The sequence below is a fragment of the Oncorhynchus mykiss genome, chromosome 8 (assembly GCF_057628025.1).
Source record: "Oncorhynchus mykiss isolate SJ-2025 chromosome 8, ASM5762802v1, whole genome shotgun sequence".
Lineage (NCBI taxonomy): Eukaryota > Metazoa > Chordata > Actinopteri > Salmoniformes > Salmonidae > Oncorhynchus > Oncorhynchus mykiss.
This window is the reverse complement of record NC_143029.1, coordinates 80,031,372-80,047,400: the sequence shown is the minus strand read 5'-3', so window position 1 is coordinate 80,047,400 and position 16,029 is coordinate 80,031,372. Positions and strand designations below refer to the sequence as shown.

Sequence of the window (16,029 nt, the reverse complement as noted above, 5' to 3'; positions counted from 1 at the left end):
GTGATGACTCATAGAGTTCTGAGTGATGACTCAGAGGTCGGAGTGATGGCTCATAGAGGTCTGAGTGATGACTCATAGAGGTCTGAGTGATGACTCAGAGATCTGAGTGATGACTCATAGAGGTCTGAGTGATGACTCATAGAGGTCTGAGTGATGACTCATAGAGGTCTGAGTGATGGCTCATAGAGGTCTGAGTGATGACTCATAGAGGTCGGAGTGATGACTCATAGAGGTCGGAGTGATGGCTCATAGAGGTCTGAGTGATGACTCATAGAGGTCGGAGTGATGGACGTGGACGTTGACAGACTCACATTTTTGCCTCCCATGGCCTCAAACATCTTCTCCAGCTGCACTCTAAGCTGTTGGATGTTATTCATGATGATGCAGGGCTGAAGAAGACACAAATAAGGAGAGATCATATTTTACATATCTCTCTGTATCTTGCTGATACAAACAAGACAGACAGACAGACAGACAGACAGACAGACAGACAGACAGACAGAGACAGACAGGAGGCTGAGTGAGTGTTGACTATAGATGAGTCAGTCCTTTGGGAGACTTAGTTCCCCTGGGAGCCAGTCCAGCTTCTCCCTTTAGACCACATTCAGCTAATCAAACACTCCTGCCCTTTCACCCACACAGTTTCCCTAACCTACCACTTTCTCTTTCTCTTTGTTCCCACATTGTTTAGGGAACTCTTTGGAAATGATCTCAGCATAGGACAGCAGAACGTTCCCGATGGTCTGAGAGAGAGAGAGAGAGAGAGAGAGAGATACAGAGAGAGAGAGAGAGAGAGCGATAGATAGAGAGAGAGATACAGAGATACAGAGAGAGAAAGAGATTTACAGAGAGAGAGAGAGATACAGAGATACAGAGAGAGAGAGATACGGAGAAAGGGAGAGATGTTTATCATCTGAATGAGCATCTTCTGCATCATCTAACCATATCAGTGTTATTGTCGGCCATATTGGTAAGGCCTAAGGGTGGTACCTTGGCGAATCTCTTCATGTAGTTGCCTACGATCTGGGGGTCAGGACACTCTAACTTGCGTATGATCTCAAAGCTCTGGTTGAGCTGAGAGAACACATCCACCACCGAACAGGAGAACAGAGCATGCTCTGACGTCACCTGGAACTGTATGGGGTAAGAGAGGCAGGGGGGTGGGGGGTTAAAAAGCACTCGGATATCTAACAAAAGGCACTACTGGGATCCCCACACTTCAAAGAACCAATACATTTAATCTTATAGTTTAAAGATAGATGGCCCTGGTGCTGTTGAATTCTCTATGAATGGACAGTGTGTGTGGCTGGTTCCTCTCTTCATCAGGTGAATGGTGATTAGTGATATGATGGGGAGCAGAGGCCTCATTAACACCCCTGTCATTAGAGGATTATTGATCATGTCGTGAAGGGGGGGTGGGGGGGTGGCGGTGGGACTGGTTTCCTGCTGACACAGGAAACAGGAAGCTGCTGTAGGCAACAGTAATTGGACCCCAAGGACCATTGACGAATGGGGGGAGAGAACCTACTCATCTACATTGACCCGATTGTGTGTGCGCATGAGCGTGCACGTATGTGTGTGTGAGAGAGAGAGAAGGAGGGTGTTGTGTGTTGAGTAAGGGAAGTACACATGATGTAAGTGTGTTGGAGGGAGGGGCAGATGAAGGGAGAGATGGAGGGAGGGAGGGAGGGAGGGAGGGAGGGAGGGAGGGAGGGAGGGAGGGATAGAGGGAGGGAGGGATAGAGGGAGGGAGGGATAGATAGAGGGAGGGATAGATAGATAGAGGGAGGGATAGATAGAGGGAGCAGTAACTTCTGTGTTGGGTGTTTACACCCTTTGCAGCTTGTCCAGTGAAACTGCATATTGCAACTGGTCTAATAGACCTACACAGACATAGCTTATCATCATGTATAAAGTTACTTTAAAGTTATTATTATTGAGAAATAACTACATAATTACAATTTGACCATGTATTGACTAGCAAATGCCACATAAATAGGGGCCTGTAAAACAAAACATATCTCAGAGAGGAAATAGATGTGAATTTACCCCGTCCTTTGTGTCCCTCACTAGGGCACCGTGCAGGAAGTCTCTGGACACTTCCTCGTTCTCGTCCAACCACTGGATGACAAACGGCTCGAACCACCTATGAGGCGGCAGAGAAGGGGTCCACCAAAACCTCTCATTATGTGATAACACCCCCCCCCCAAAAAAAAAAAAAATACAAAAATCAATGGACTTTCCATAAAAAAAGAGCTGAATAAGATGAGATAAAGAACACTCACGCTGGGTACTCCGGTACACGTTTCTGGAAGGTGGGCAGCTCTTTGCAGTATTCGTTGTAGAGCCACTTCACCTTGAAGTGCAGGTTCATGTAATCAGCACTCTTACACAGCCGGTTCTTCTCATGCTCTGAGAATGATAGAGAATAGTAGGGGAGATTTGGAACATATTCATTCATAGTACACACAGGCACACAATCTCACACACAGACGCACGCACACACACACTTACCCTCCATGGCATATCTCATATCTTGAGCAAACATGTTCCACATGACCTCTGCACTGATCACGCCCACATTCAGTTCCTGAGGAAACCTGCGCGGGACAGGAGAACAGTGTTCAGAGAGGGAGAGACAGAGACAGAGAGAGAGAGAGAGAGAGACAGCAGCACAATTAGACCCAATCAAATCATGAGAAAACAAAAAGATAATTACTTGACACATTGGAAAGAATTAACAAAAAAACAGAGCAAACTAAAATGCTATTTGGCCCTAAACAGAGAGTACACAGTGGCAGAATACTGACCACTGTGACTGACCCAAACTTAAGGAAAGCTTTGACTATGTACAGACTCAGTGAGCATAGCCTCCCTATTGAGAAAGGCCGCCGTAGGCAGACATGGCTCTCAAGAGAAGACAGGCTCTGTGCACACTGCCCACAAAATGAGGTGGAAACTGAGCTGCACTCCCTAACCTCCTGTTCAATGTATGACCATATTAGAGACACATATTTCCCTCAGATTACACAGATCCACAAAGAATTTGAAAACAAACCCAATTTTGATAGACTCCCATATCTACTGGGTGAAATGCCACAGTGTGCCATCACAGCAGCAAGATTTGTGACCTGTTGCCACAAGAAAAGGACAACCAGTGAAGAACAAACACCATTGTAAATACAACCCATATTTATGCCTATTTATTATCCCTTGTGTACCCTTAACCATTTGTACATCGTTACAACACTGTATATATACGTAATATGACATTTGTAATGTCTTTATTGTTTTGAAACTTCTGTATGTGTAATGTTTAATATACATCTGTATTGTTTATTTCACTTTTGTATAGTATTTACCTCACTTGCTTTGGAAATGTTAACACGTTTCCCATGCCAATAAAGCCCCCTGAATTGAATTGAATTGAATTGAATTGAGAGAGAGAGAGAGAGAGAGAGAGGGAGAGAGAGAGAGAGAGAGAGAGAGAGAGAGAGAGAGAGAGAGACTCACTGGTTGAGACAGGGTGTATAGGAGTTCTTGTCTTCCTCTATGATGGAGACGATGAGGGTGATGAGTTTTGACCAGAAGTCCAAGTTCTTGATACTGGGACCCTGCTCTTCTGGAACGTCAGCCTTAGCCTGGAGAGAGAGAGGAAGGTCAGACAGACATACACACAGGCAAGCACTCACGTGAACACACATACACAAACACACAAAAACACACACACACAAATGTATGCGCTCACGTTGATGTGGAAAATTCGATCCAAAGATTAGGCAGAGACTAATTTATAATGATAATAGTGAATCTTTAATAGATTCAAGCAGCAGGTAGATCCCTCTCTGATCTCAGAGTAAATGGTTCCATGTCTCTTATATAGAGAGGGAGATCCCTCTCTGATCTCAGTCAGGGAAGGAGCTCCCAGAGTAAATGGTTCCATGTCTCTTATATAGAGAGGGAGATCCCTCTCTGATCTCAGTCAGGGAAGGAGCTCCCAGAGTAAATGCTTCCATGTCTCTTATATAGAGAGGGAGATCCCTCTCTGATCTCAGTCAGGGAAGGAGCTCCCAGAGTAAATGGTTCCATGTCTCTTATATAGAGAGGGAGATCCCTCTCTGATCTCAGTCAGGGAAGGAGCTCCCAGAGTAAATGGTTCCATGTCTCTTATATAGAGAGGGAGATCCCTCTCTGATCTCAGTCAGGGAAGGAGCTCCCAGAGTAAATGGTTCCATGTCTCTTATATAGAGAGGGAGATCCCTCTCTGATCTCAGTCAGGGAAGGAGCTCCCAGAGTAAATGGTTCCGTGTCTCTTATATAGAGAGGGAGATCCCTCTCTGATCTCAGTCAGGGAAGGAGCTCCCAGAGTAAATGGTTCCATGTCTCTTATATAGAGAGGGAGATCCCTCTCTGATCTCAGTCAGGGAAGGAGCTCCCAGAGTAAATGGTTCCATGTCTCTTATATAGAGAGGGAGATCCCTCTCTGATCTCAGTCAGGGAAGGAGCTCCCAGAGTAAATGGTTCCATGTCTCTTATATAGAGAGGGAGATCCCTCTCTGATCTCAGTCAGGGAAGGAGCTCCCAGAGTAAATGGTTCCATGTCTCTTATATAGAGAGGGAGATCCCTCTCTGATCTCAGTCAGGGAAGGAGCTCCCAGAGTAAATGGTTCCATGTCTCTTATATAGCGAGGGAGATCCCTCTCTGATCTCAGTCAGGGATGGAGCTCCCAGAGTACATGGTTCCATGTCTCTTATATAGCGAGGGAGATCCCTCTCTGATCTCAGTCAAGGAAGGAGCTCCCAGAGTACATGGTTCCATGTCTCTTATATAGCGAGGGAGATAGAGGTAATAATACAATCATATTGTTTACACAACAGTTATTTATACAAGCAACAGTTCCGGAACACATTGGCCTTGTGTTAGGGTGCAGACATACCAGGAGTCTATAACAGGCATCACAGTCCAACACAGAACAGACCATAACACTTCAGAAGTTACAACAACTCACCCCATTTCTGCCACAACAACGTGAACACACACACACACGCACATAAACACACACAAACACACATACTCACAGGGTCTGTCTGGTACTCTCTGCTGTAGAGTTCATGACAGTTGTTGAAGATGTATTCGTAGGTGGAGTTGAGACAGGCTTTAACACAGTCCTTCACCACCTGACTGGCCCTGGGGGGGCTCTGCAGCTCCTGGACCTGATCACACAGGAGGGTCAGAGGTCAGTTAGTTTAGCATTAGAATGACCAGTCAGTTCCAAAACATTGTCACTCTTGATAAATATTTTTATTTGACCTTTATTTAACTAGGCAAGTCAGTTAAGAACAAATTCTTATTTTCAATGACGGCCTAGGAACTGTGGGTTAACTGCCTGTTCAGGGGCAGAACGACAGATTTGTACCTTGTCAGCTCGGGGATTTGAACTTGCAACCTTCTGGTTACTAGTCCAACGCTCTAACCACTAGGCTACCCTGAGGAGCGAAACAATTATTGGCACCCCTTTTTTCAATACCTTGTGAGGATAACGGCACAAAGCTTTTACAAAATATATTTGATGAGACTGGAAAACACAGTGGGAGGGATCTCAGACCAGTCCTCCATACAGAATATTTCTAGATCCTTGATATCCTTCATCTGCACTTATGGTCTGCCCTCTCCAATTCATACCACAGGTTTTCAATGGGGTTGAAGTCCAGAGACTGATGGCCACTGCAAAATGTTGTTGATGCCGTTGACCTTAAAGTAACTGACCAGTGAAAATCTCACTTTTAAAAGCACACAGTCTGTCAACATCCCCATGTCAATTTCTTTGAAAGGCTGGTCATGGCTCACATCAACACCATCATCCCAGAAACCCTAGACCCACTCAATTTGCATACCGCATCAACAGATCCACAGATGATGTAATCTCTATTGCACTCCACATTACCCTTTCCCACCTGGACAAAAGGAACACCTATGTGAGAATGCTTTTCATTGACTACAGCTCAGCGTTCAACACCATAGTGCCCTCAAAGCTCATTACTAAGCTAAGGACCCTGGGACTAAACACCTCCCTATGCAACTGGATCATGGACTTCCTGACGGGCCTCCCCCAGGTGGTGAGGGTAGGTAACAACACATCTGCCACGCTGATCCTCAACACAGGGGCCCCTCAGGGGTGTGTGCTCAGCCCCCTCCTGTACTCCCTGTTCACTCACGACTTCACGGCCAGGCACGACTCCACACCATCATTAAATTTGCAGATGACACAACAGATCATGTCCTGATCACCGACAACAACGAGACAGCCTATAGGGAGGAGGTAAGAGACCTGGCCATGTGATGCCAGGATAACAACCTCTCCCTCAACGTGATCAAGACAAAGGAGATGATTGTGGACTACAGGAAAAAGAGGACTGAGCACGTCCCCATTCTCATTGATGGGGCTGCAGTGGAGCAGGTTGAGAGATTCAAGTTCCTTGGTGTCCACATCACCAACAAACTAATATGGTCCAAGCACACCAAGACAGTTGTGAAGCGGGCTTGACAAAACCTGTTCCCCTCAGAAGACTGAAAAGATTTGGCATGGGCCCTCAGATCCTCAAAAGGTTCTACAGCTGCACCATCGAGAGCATCCTAACTGGTTGCATCACTGCCTGGTGTGGCAACTGCTCGGCCTCCGACCGCAAGGCACTACAGAGGCCCAATACATCATTGGGGCCAAGCTTCCTGCTATCCAGGACCTCTTTACCAGGCGGTGTCAGAGGAAGGCCCTAAAAATTGTCAAAGATTCCAGCCACCCTAGTCATAGACTGTTCTCCCTGCTACCACACGGCAAGCGGTACCGGAGTGCCAAGTCTAGGTCCAAGAGGTTTCTAAACAGCTTCTACCCCCAAGCCATAAGACTCCTAAACATCTAGTCAAATGGTTAGCCAGACTATTTGCATTGCTCCGCCCCCCCTCCCCTCTCCACACCACTGCCACTCTCTGTTGTCATCTATGCATAGTCACTTTAATAAACTAAACCTACACATACAGTTGAAGTCGGAAGTTTACATACACTTATGTTGGAGTCATTAAAACTCGTTTTTCAACCACTCCACAAATTTCTTGTTAACAAACTATAGTTTTGGCAAGTCAGTTAGGACAGGACATCTACTTTGTGCATGGCGCAAGTCATTTTTCCAACAATTGTTTACAGACTATTATTTCCAGATTATTTCACTTATAATTCACTGTATCACAATTCCAGTGGGTCAGAAGTTTACATACACTAAGTTGACTGTGCCTTTAAACAGCTTGGAAAATTCCAGAAAATGATGTCATGACTTCAGAAACTTCTGATAGGCTAATTGACATAATTTGAGTCAATTGGAGGTGTACCTGTGGATGTATTTCAAGGCCTACCTTCAAACTCAGTGCCTCTTTGCTTAACATCATGGGAAAATCAAAAGAAATTAGCAAAACAATTGTAGACCTCCACAAGCCTGGTACCTCCTTGGGAGCAATTTCCAAAAACCTGAAGGTACCACGTTCATCTGTACAAACAATAGTACGCAAGTATAAACCCGAATGGGACCATGCAGGCGTCATACCGCTCAGGAAGGAGACGCGTTCTGTCTCCTAGAGATGAACGTATTTTGGTGCCAAAAGTGCAAATCAATCCCAGAACAACAGCAAAGGACCCTGTGAAGATGCTGGAGGAAACAGGTACAAAATTATCTATATCCACAGTAAAACGAGTCCTATATCGACATAACCTGAAAGGCCGCTCAGCAAGGAAGAAGCCACTGCTCCAAAACCGCCATAAAAAAGCCAGACTACGGTTTGCAACTGCACATGGGGACAAAGGTCGTACTTTTTGAGAAATGTCCTCTGTTCTGATGAAACAAAAATAGAACTGTTTGGCCATAATGACCATTGTTATGTTTTGAGGATAAAGGGGGAGGCTTGCAAGCCGAAGAACACCATCCCAACCGTGAAGCACGGGTGTGGCAGCATCATGTTATGGTGGTGCTTGCTGCAGGAGGGACTGGTGCACTTCACAAAATAGATGGCTTCATGAGGAAGAAAGGAAAATTATGTGGATATATTGAAGCAACATCTCAAGACATCAGTCAGGAAGTTAAAGCTTGGTCGCAAATGAGTCTTCCAAATGGACAATGACCCCAAGCATACTTCCAAAGTTGTGGCAAAATGGCTTAAGGACAACAAAGTCAAGGTATTGGAGTGGCCAAGTCCTGACCTCAATCCTACAGAACATTTGTGGGCAGAACTGAAAGTGTGTGCGAGCAAGGAGGCCTACAAAGCTGACTCAGTTACACCAACTCTGTCAGGTGGAATGGGCCAAAATTCACCCAACTTATTAATGTGGGAAGCTTGTGGAAGGCTACCCGAAACGTTTGACCCAAGTTAAACAATTTAAAGGCAATGCTACCAAATACTAATTGAGTGTATGTAAACTTCTGAACCACTGGGAATGTGATGAAAGAAATAAAAGCTGAAATAAATCATTCTCTCTACTATTATTCTGACATTTCACATTCTTAAAGTAAAGTGGTGATCCTAACTGACCTGAGATAGGGAATTTTTCCTGGGATTAAATGTCAGGAGTTGGAATGTTTTTGGCTAAGGTGTATGTAAACTTCCAACTTCAAGTCTACATACAACCTCAACTAACCGGTGCCCATGCACATTGACTCTGTACCGGCACCACCTTGTATATATTGTTATTTTTAACTGTTGCTCTTTAATTACTTGTTACTTCTATCTCTTATTTTTATCCATATTTTTTAAAACTGCACTGTTAGTTAGGGGCTCGTAAGTAAGTATTTCACTGTAAGGTCTACATCTGTTGTATTTCGGCGCATGTGACTAATACACTTTGATTTGACTTGATCCTGTACTTCTATTTTTGCCAAAGCATACATTGTAGAACCCCCCCCCCCCCCCACCTCAAACTTATAGCTCAAACAGACCATTTAAAAAATGCTTGCTATTTCCTCAGAGAGTGATGTCAGGTAACACTTTATTTGGATAGTCCCAAGTAGATGGTTTATAGATGTTCAATGACTGTCAACAATATTGCAACTAATTATCCATTAACCTGACACTAACAGTATATGGCTGATACACCTTAACGTCTGTTAAATGTTACCTAGCCCTCAAGACCTATCCTGATCCACCGTTGTGCTCTCGTTTTGTTCCACTGAATCCGTGGAGCGAAACAGAACGTGAGCTTGCGAGATCAAGATGGTCGTACGAGGCTACTCAAGAGCTAGATTAGCAATAAGTCCATCTATGAATCCAAATATTTCCTGGAAAGAAGCTTGGACTTGATGAAAAAGAGATGAAGAAGGAGATGAATGAGGTATTGTTTTGTTCACCTTCATCCTGAAGAAGGTGATGCTGGTCAGTAGGTCTACAGTAGATTTGAGGTCCTGCAGCCTCTCAGGGCTACTGGCTGGGAAGTTATTCTACAAACACAGAAACACCATTAAAAACACACAGAAACACCATTATAAACACACAGAAACACCATTACAAGCACACAGAAACACCATTACAAAGACAAAAACACCATTACAAAGACACAGAAACGCCCTTACAAAGACACAGAAACGCCCTTACAAAGACACAGAAACGGCATTACAAAGACACAGAAACACCATTACAAAGACAGAAACACCATTACAAAGACAGAAACACCATTACAAAGACACAGAAACACCATTACAAAGACAGAAACACCATCACAAAGACAGAAACACCATTACAAAGACACAGAAACACCATTACAGACACAGAAACACAATTACAAAGACAAAAACACCATTACAAAGACAAAAACATAACTACAAACACAGAAACACCATTACAAACACAGAAACACACTGATATATCCTTTAAAAGAGTGTAGAAACAAAGAAACACTGTTTGGAACAGAGATATGTTTTTGAAAGATAGGTTCAGATATCACAAGACTGGTCAAATAAACATGGCTTGTTGAAGGTCTATGTAACTTAGAATGTAATTTTTATATAGTGAGTATACTTTTGTATTAGTCTATTTTATCTCCTCTTTCATGCATTTCAACTTCTGGTTAAATATAATCATGTAAACTGCAAGAAAATGCTACTTATACAATGGCCTATATACCGTGTCATGCAGATGGAATTAGAAGAATAATACAATTAGCCAAAACACATTATATTTACAAACAAAGACATTACAACAATGACTTCCACATAAAACAGATTATAACACAATGACTTCCACATAAAACAGATTATAACACAATGACTTCCACATAAAACAGATTATAACACAATGACTTCCATTTATAAAACAGATTATAACACAATGACTACCATTTATAAAACAGATTATAACACAATGACTACCATTTATAAAACAGAATATAACACAATGACTACCATTTATAAAACAGAATATAACACAATGACTTCCATTTATAAAACAGAATATAACACAATGACTTCCATTTATAAAACAGATTATAACACAATGACTACCATTTATAAAACAGATTATAACACAATGACTACCATTTATAAAACAGATTATAACACAATGACTACCATTTATAAAACAGAATATAACACAATGACTACCATTTATAAAACAGAATATAACACAATGACTTCCATTTATAAAACAGATTATAACACAATGACTTCCATTTATAAAACAGATTATAACACAATGACTACCATTTATAAAACAGAATATAACACAATGACTTCCATTTATAAAACAGATTATAACACAATGACTACCATTTATAAAACAGATTATAACACAATGACTTCCATTTATAAAACAGATTATAACACAATGACTACCACATAAAACAGATTATAACACAATGACTACCACATAAAACAGATTATAACACAATGACTTCCATTTATAAAACAGAATATAACACAATGACTACCATTTATAAAACAGATTATAACACAATGACTACCATTTATAAAACAGATTATAACACAATGACTACCATTTATAAAACAGATTATAACACAATGACTACCATTTATAAAACAGATTATAACACAATGACTACCACATAAAACAGATTATAACACAATGACTACCACATAAAACAGATTATAACACAATGACTACCATTTATAAAACAGATTATAACACAATGACTACCATTTATAAAACAGATTATAACACAATGACTACCATTTATAAAACAGAATATAACACAATGACTACCATTTATAAAACAGATTATAACACAATGACTTCCATTTATAAAACAGATTATAACACAATGACTACCATTTATAAAACAGATTATAACACAATGACTACCATTTATAAAACAGATTATAACACAATGACTTCCATTTATAAAACAGATTATAACACAATGACTACCATTTATAAAACAGAATATAACACAATGACTACCATTTATAAAACAGATTATAACACAATGACTACCATTTATAAAACAGATTATAACACAATGACTACCACATAAAACAGATTATAACACAATGACTACCATTTATAAAACAGATTATAACACAATGACTTCCATTTATAAAACAGATTATAACACAATGACTTCCATTTATAAAACAGATTATAACACAATGACTACCACATAAAACAGATTATAACACAATGACTACCACATAAAACAGATTATAACACAATGACTACCATTTATAAAACAGATTATAACACAATGACTTCCATTTATAAAACAGATTATAACACAATGACTTCCATTTATAAAACAGATTATAACACAATGACTACCATTTATAAAACAGATTATAACACAATGACTTCCATTTATAAAACAGATTATAACACAATGACTTCCATTTATAAAACAGATTATAACACAATGACTTCCATTTATAAAACAGATTATAACACAATGACTACCATTTATAAAACAGATTATAACACAATGACTACCATTTATAAAACAGATTATAACACAATGACTACCATTTATAAAACAGATTATAACACAATGACTACCATTTATAAAACAGATTATAACACAATGACTACCATTTATAAAACAGATTATAACACAATGACTTCCATTTATAAAACAGATTATAACACAATGACTTCCATTTATAAAACAGATTATAACACAATGACTACCATTTATAAAACAGATTATAACACAATGACTTCCACATAAAACAGATTATAACACAATGACTACCACATAAAACAGATTATAACACAATGACTACCATTTATAAAACAGATTATAACACAATGACTTCCATTTATAAAACAGATTATAACACAATGACTACCATTTATAAAACAGATTATAACACAATGACTACCATTTATAAAACAGATTATAACACAATGACTTCCATTTAGAAATGACACAAACACTTTTAAAAGTCTCTCAATATCCTTAACATATACATATATAAAATGAGAAATCGTAAACAGTAAAGAAAATAGTTGTTTAGAAAGGTCAAAGTTGACATTACCCGGTACATGGATAGGTCAATCCTCAGGGAGTTGTGGAGCTGATCTAGGAGTTTCACAAACCTGTCCTTCTACCCACACGCACACGGGACACGCACACGGGACACGCACACGGGACACGCACACGGGACACGCACACACGGGACACGCACACACGGGACACGCACACACGACACACACACACACGACACACACACACACACACACACACGGGCACACACACGGGACAAGATAAAACAGGGTTAAAAATGGAAACATACACGTGTTTAACAGGTGTTATTTCCGATCCAGCTAAATGCTTTATTTGTATTTGTTGAGAAATGGTATGTCAACGGGATCTAGCACGGGGAGTCTGATTGGGCAGTTGGGGATGTACATTTGGCCACTGTTTGAAAATAGGGCCAGAGACTGTATTAGGGCAGAGGGCCCTCAGGACAATGTTCCAGTTCCGAACTTCAATTATCTTCACACTTCAACATATCATCTCTAGGATGGTCTTTCTAATTGGTCCATATACTGTAGATAGAAAAGTCAAATAATACCTTCAATTAAAAGCTCAACTTAAAACATGAGGGGAATAAGCCAATTAACTCACTCCAAAGTTGGATGCGGCGAAGCGGTCTGATGCCGAGACGTTATTGGTGGACTGGGTGGTGTGGGCGTAGTAAGCATTGATGTTGGCCAGCAGGGTACTCATCACCGCGGGCACGCCCGGGCACATGTACTTAGACGACAGGCAGGCAAAGTGGCTGTGGACACACACACAATACTATAACTACAGTATATTCATATTAACTAGGACTAATAGGTATGAACTAATGCTGACTGGTGTTTATGTTTGTTCATCAGCTACTGTTTTGTAAGTTCTCATTGTCATTTGTCTGTCCAGTGTAGTTTGTAAAGAGAAAGTGGGATACCTAGTCAGTTGTACAACTGAATGCCTTAAACTGATATGTGTCTTCTGCTTTTAACACAACGCCTCTGAATCAGAGAGGTGCAGGGAGCTGCCTTAATCGACATCCATGTCTTCAGTGCCCAGGGAACAGTGGGTTAACTGTCTTGTTCAGAGTGAAAGATTTGTACCTTGTCAGCTCAGGGATTCAATCCAGCAACCTTTCAGTTACTGGCCCAATGCTCTAACCACCAAAATACCTGCCTACATACAGTGCCTTGCGAAAGTATTCGGCCCCCTTGAACTTTGCGACCTTTTGCCACATTTCAGGCTTCAAACATAAAGATATAAAACTGTATTTTTTTGTGAAGAATCAACAACAAGTGGGACACAATCATGAAGTGGAACGACATTTATTGGATATTTCAAACTTTTTTAACAAAGAGCATTTGTGAACAGCAGTTTTCAGTTCTTTCCACAGATTCTCGATTGGATTCAGGTCTGGACTTTGACTTGGCCATTCTAACACCTGGATATGTTTATTTTTGAACCATTCCATTGTAGATTTTGCTTTATGTTTTGGATCATTGTCTTGTTGGAAGACAAATCTCCGTCCCAGTCTCAGGTCTTTTGCAGACTCCATCAGGTTTTCTTCCAGAATGGTCCTGTATTTGGCTCCATCCATCTTCCCATCAATTTTAACCATCTTCCCTGTCCCTGCTGAAGAAAAGCAGGCCCAAACCATGATGCTGTCACCACCATGTTTGACAGTGGGGATGGTGTGTTCAACTGTGTTGCTTTTACGCCAAACATAACGTTTTGCATTGTTGCCAAAAAGTTAAATTTTGGTTTCATCTGACCAGAGCACCTTCTTCCACATGTTTGGTGTGTCTCCCAGGTGGCTTGTGGCAAACTTTAAACGCCACTTTTTATGGATATCTTTAAGAAATGGCTTTCTTCTTGCCACTCTTCCATAAAGGCCAGATATACGACTGATTGTTGTCCTATGGACAGAGTCTCCCACCTCAGCTGTAGATCTCTGCAGTTCATCCAGAGTGATAATGGGCCTCTTGGCTGCATCTCTGATCAGTCTTCTCCTTGTATGAGCTGAAAGTTTAGAGGCCAGGTCTTGGTAGATTTGCAATGGTCTGATACTCCTTCCATTTCAATAGTATCACTTGCACAGTGCTCCTTGGGATGTTTAAAGCTTGGGAAATCTTTTTGTATCCAAATCTGGCTTTAAACTTCTTCACAACAGTATCTCGGACCTGCCTTGTGTGTTCCTTGTTCTTCATGATGCTCTCTGCGCTTTTAACGGACATCTGAGACTATCACAGTGCAGGTGCATTTATACTTGATTACACACAGGTGGATTGTATTTATCATCATTAGTCATTTAGGTCAACATTGGATCATTCAGAGATCCTCACTGAACTTCTGGAGAAGTTGAAAGTAAAGGGGCTGAATAATTTTGCACGCCCAATTTTTCAGTTTTTGATTTGTTAAAAAAGTTTGAAATATCCAATAAATGTCGTTCCACTTCATGATTGTGTCCCACTTGTTGTTGATTCTTCACAAAAAGTTTTATATCTTTATATCTTTTTCTGACTGGACAATCCATTGTCTCATCAGCCCAGCCAGGCAATCGTCTCGGGCCTAACAACCCCTGTGCCAATATATCCTCCAAACACCGGCTTCTCGGCCATTATCACTTAAATATACACTGAATATACAAAATATTAAGCTCTTTCCATGACATAGACTACCCAGGTGAATCCAGGTTAAAGTTATGATCACTTTTTGATGTCACTTGTTAAATCTACTTCAAGGGATGTGGACAGGTTAAAGAAGGATTTTTAAGCCTTGAGACATGGATTGTGTGAGCCAAAGTGCCTTTGAACAGGGTATGGTAGTAGGGCCAGGTCCACCGGTTTGTGTCAAGAACAGCAACGCTGCTGGGTTTTTCACCCTCAACAGTTTCCCGTGTGAATCAAGGATGGTCCACCAACCAAAGGACATCCAGCACACTTGACACAACTGTGGGAAGCACTTTGGACACCTTGTAGAGTCCATTCCCCGACGAATTGAGGCTGTTCTGAGGGCAAGAGGGGATGCAAATCAATATTAGGAAGGTGTTCCTAATGTTTGGTACACTCAGTGTAGTCTCAAGTGTATCACATTCTGCATGGTGCAACATGTTATCATGAGCGGACACACTGGGTGATGGTAAATAATACTGGTTCAAGCCAGAGATATACATCAATAGATATGTCTCTGGTTGAAGCCTATGACCAAACTCTCTGTAGGTGTTCTGTATGGTGATGGTACTGACGTCATAGCCTGGTAGATGGACTCCACTCCGTAACGCATGGCGAACTCATCCACGATCTCCTGGGGAGTCTCCTCGAAGTACACCTTCCACGCGTCGTCTCCTTTAGCATCAGGGATCTTCACCACACCACTGTTCTGCACCTCTGTAGTGTACTGGAACAGGTGCTACACACACAGAGGTTAAAGTTAAAGGTGTGTAAGGTTGCAAATGGACAAAATATTACAGGACATTTTGGAAGTTTACCAGTAACCAAAATTCTGGTAGTTATCTTTCAAGTTTATTTTTTGT

At 41.1% G+C, this 16,029-nt stretch overlaps 1 protein-coding gene across 2 annotated transcripts in view; it reads right to left on the bottom strand.

Moving 5' to 3' along the window:
- Window positions 1-16,029, bottom strand: part of LOC110530995 (protein unc-13 homolog A) — a 120,336-nt gene that overhangs the window by 11,635 nt on the left and 92,672 nt on the right. The window contains exons 21-32 of one of the 2 annotated variants that reach the window (XM_036986346.2): window positions 15,742-15,905; window positions 13,113-13,266; window positions 12,520-12,588; window positions 9,385-9,474; window positions 5,080-5,214; window positions 3,514-3,641; window positions 2,515-2,600; window positions 2,286-2,412; window positions 2,050-2,146; window positions 991-1,134; window positions 657-743; window positions 312-389 (exon numbers count right to left, since the gene is read on the bottom strand). In XM_036986346.2, coding sequence (XP_036842241.2) covers window positions 312-389; window positions 657-743; window positions 991-1,134; window positions 2,050-2,146; window positions 2,286-2,412; window positions 2,515-2,600; window positions 3,514-3,641; window positions 5,080-5,214; window positions 9,385-9,474; window positions 12,520-12,588; window positions 13,113-13,266; window positions 15,742-15,905 — 1,359 coding nt within the window. The remainder of the gene's footprint in view (window positions 1-311; window positions 390-656; window positions 744-990; window positions 1,135-2,049; window positions 2,147-2,285; window positions 2,413-2,514; window positions 2,601-3,513; window positions 3,642-5,079; window positions 5,215-9,384; window positions 9,475-12,519; window positions 12,589-13,112; window positions 13,267-15,741; window positions 15,906-16,029) is intronic. The other variant, XM_090182727.1, reaches the window with a different exon arrangement.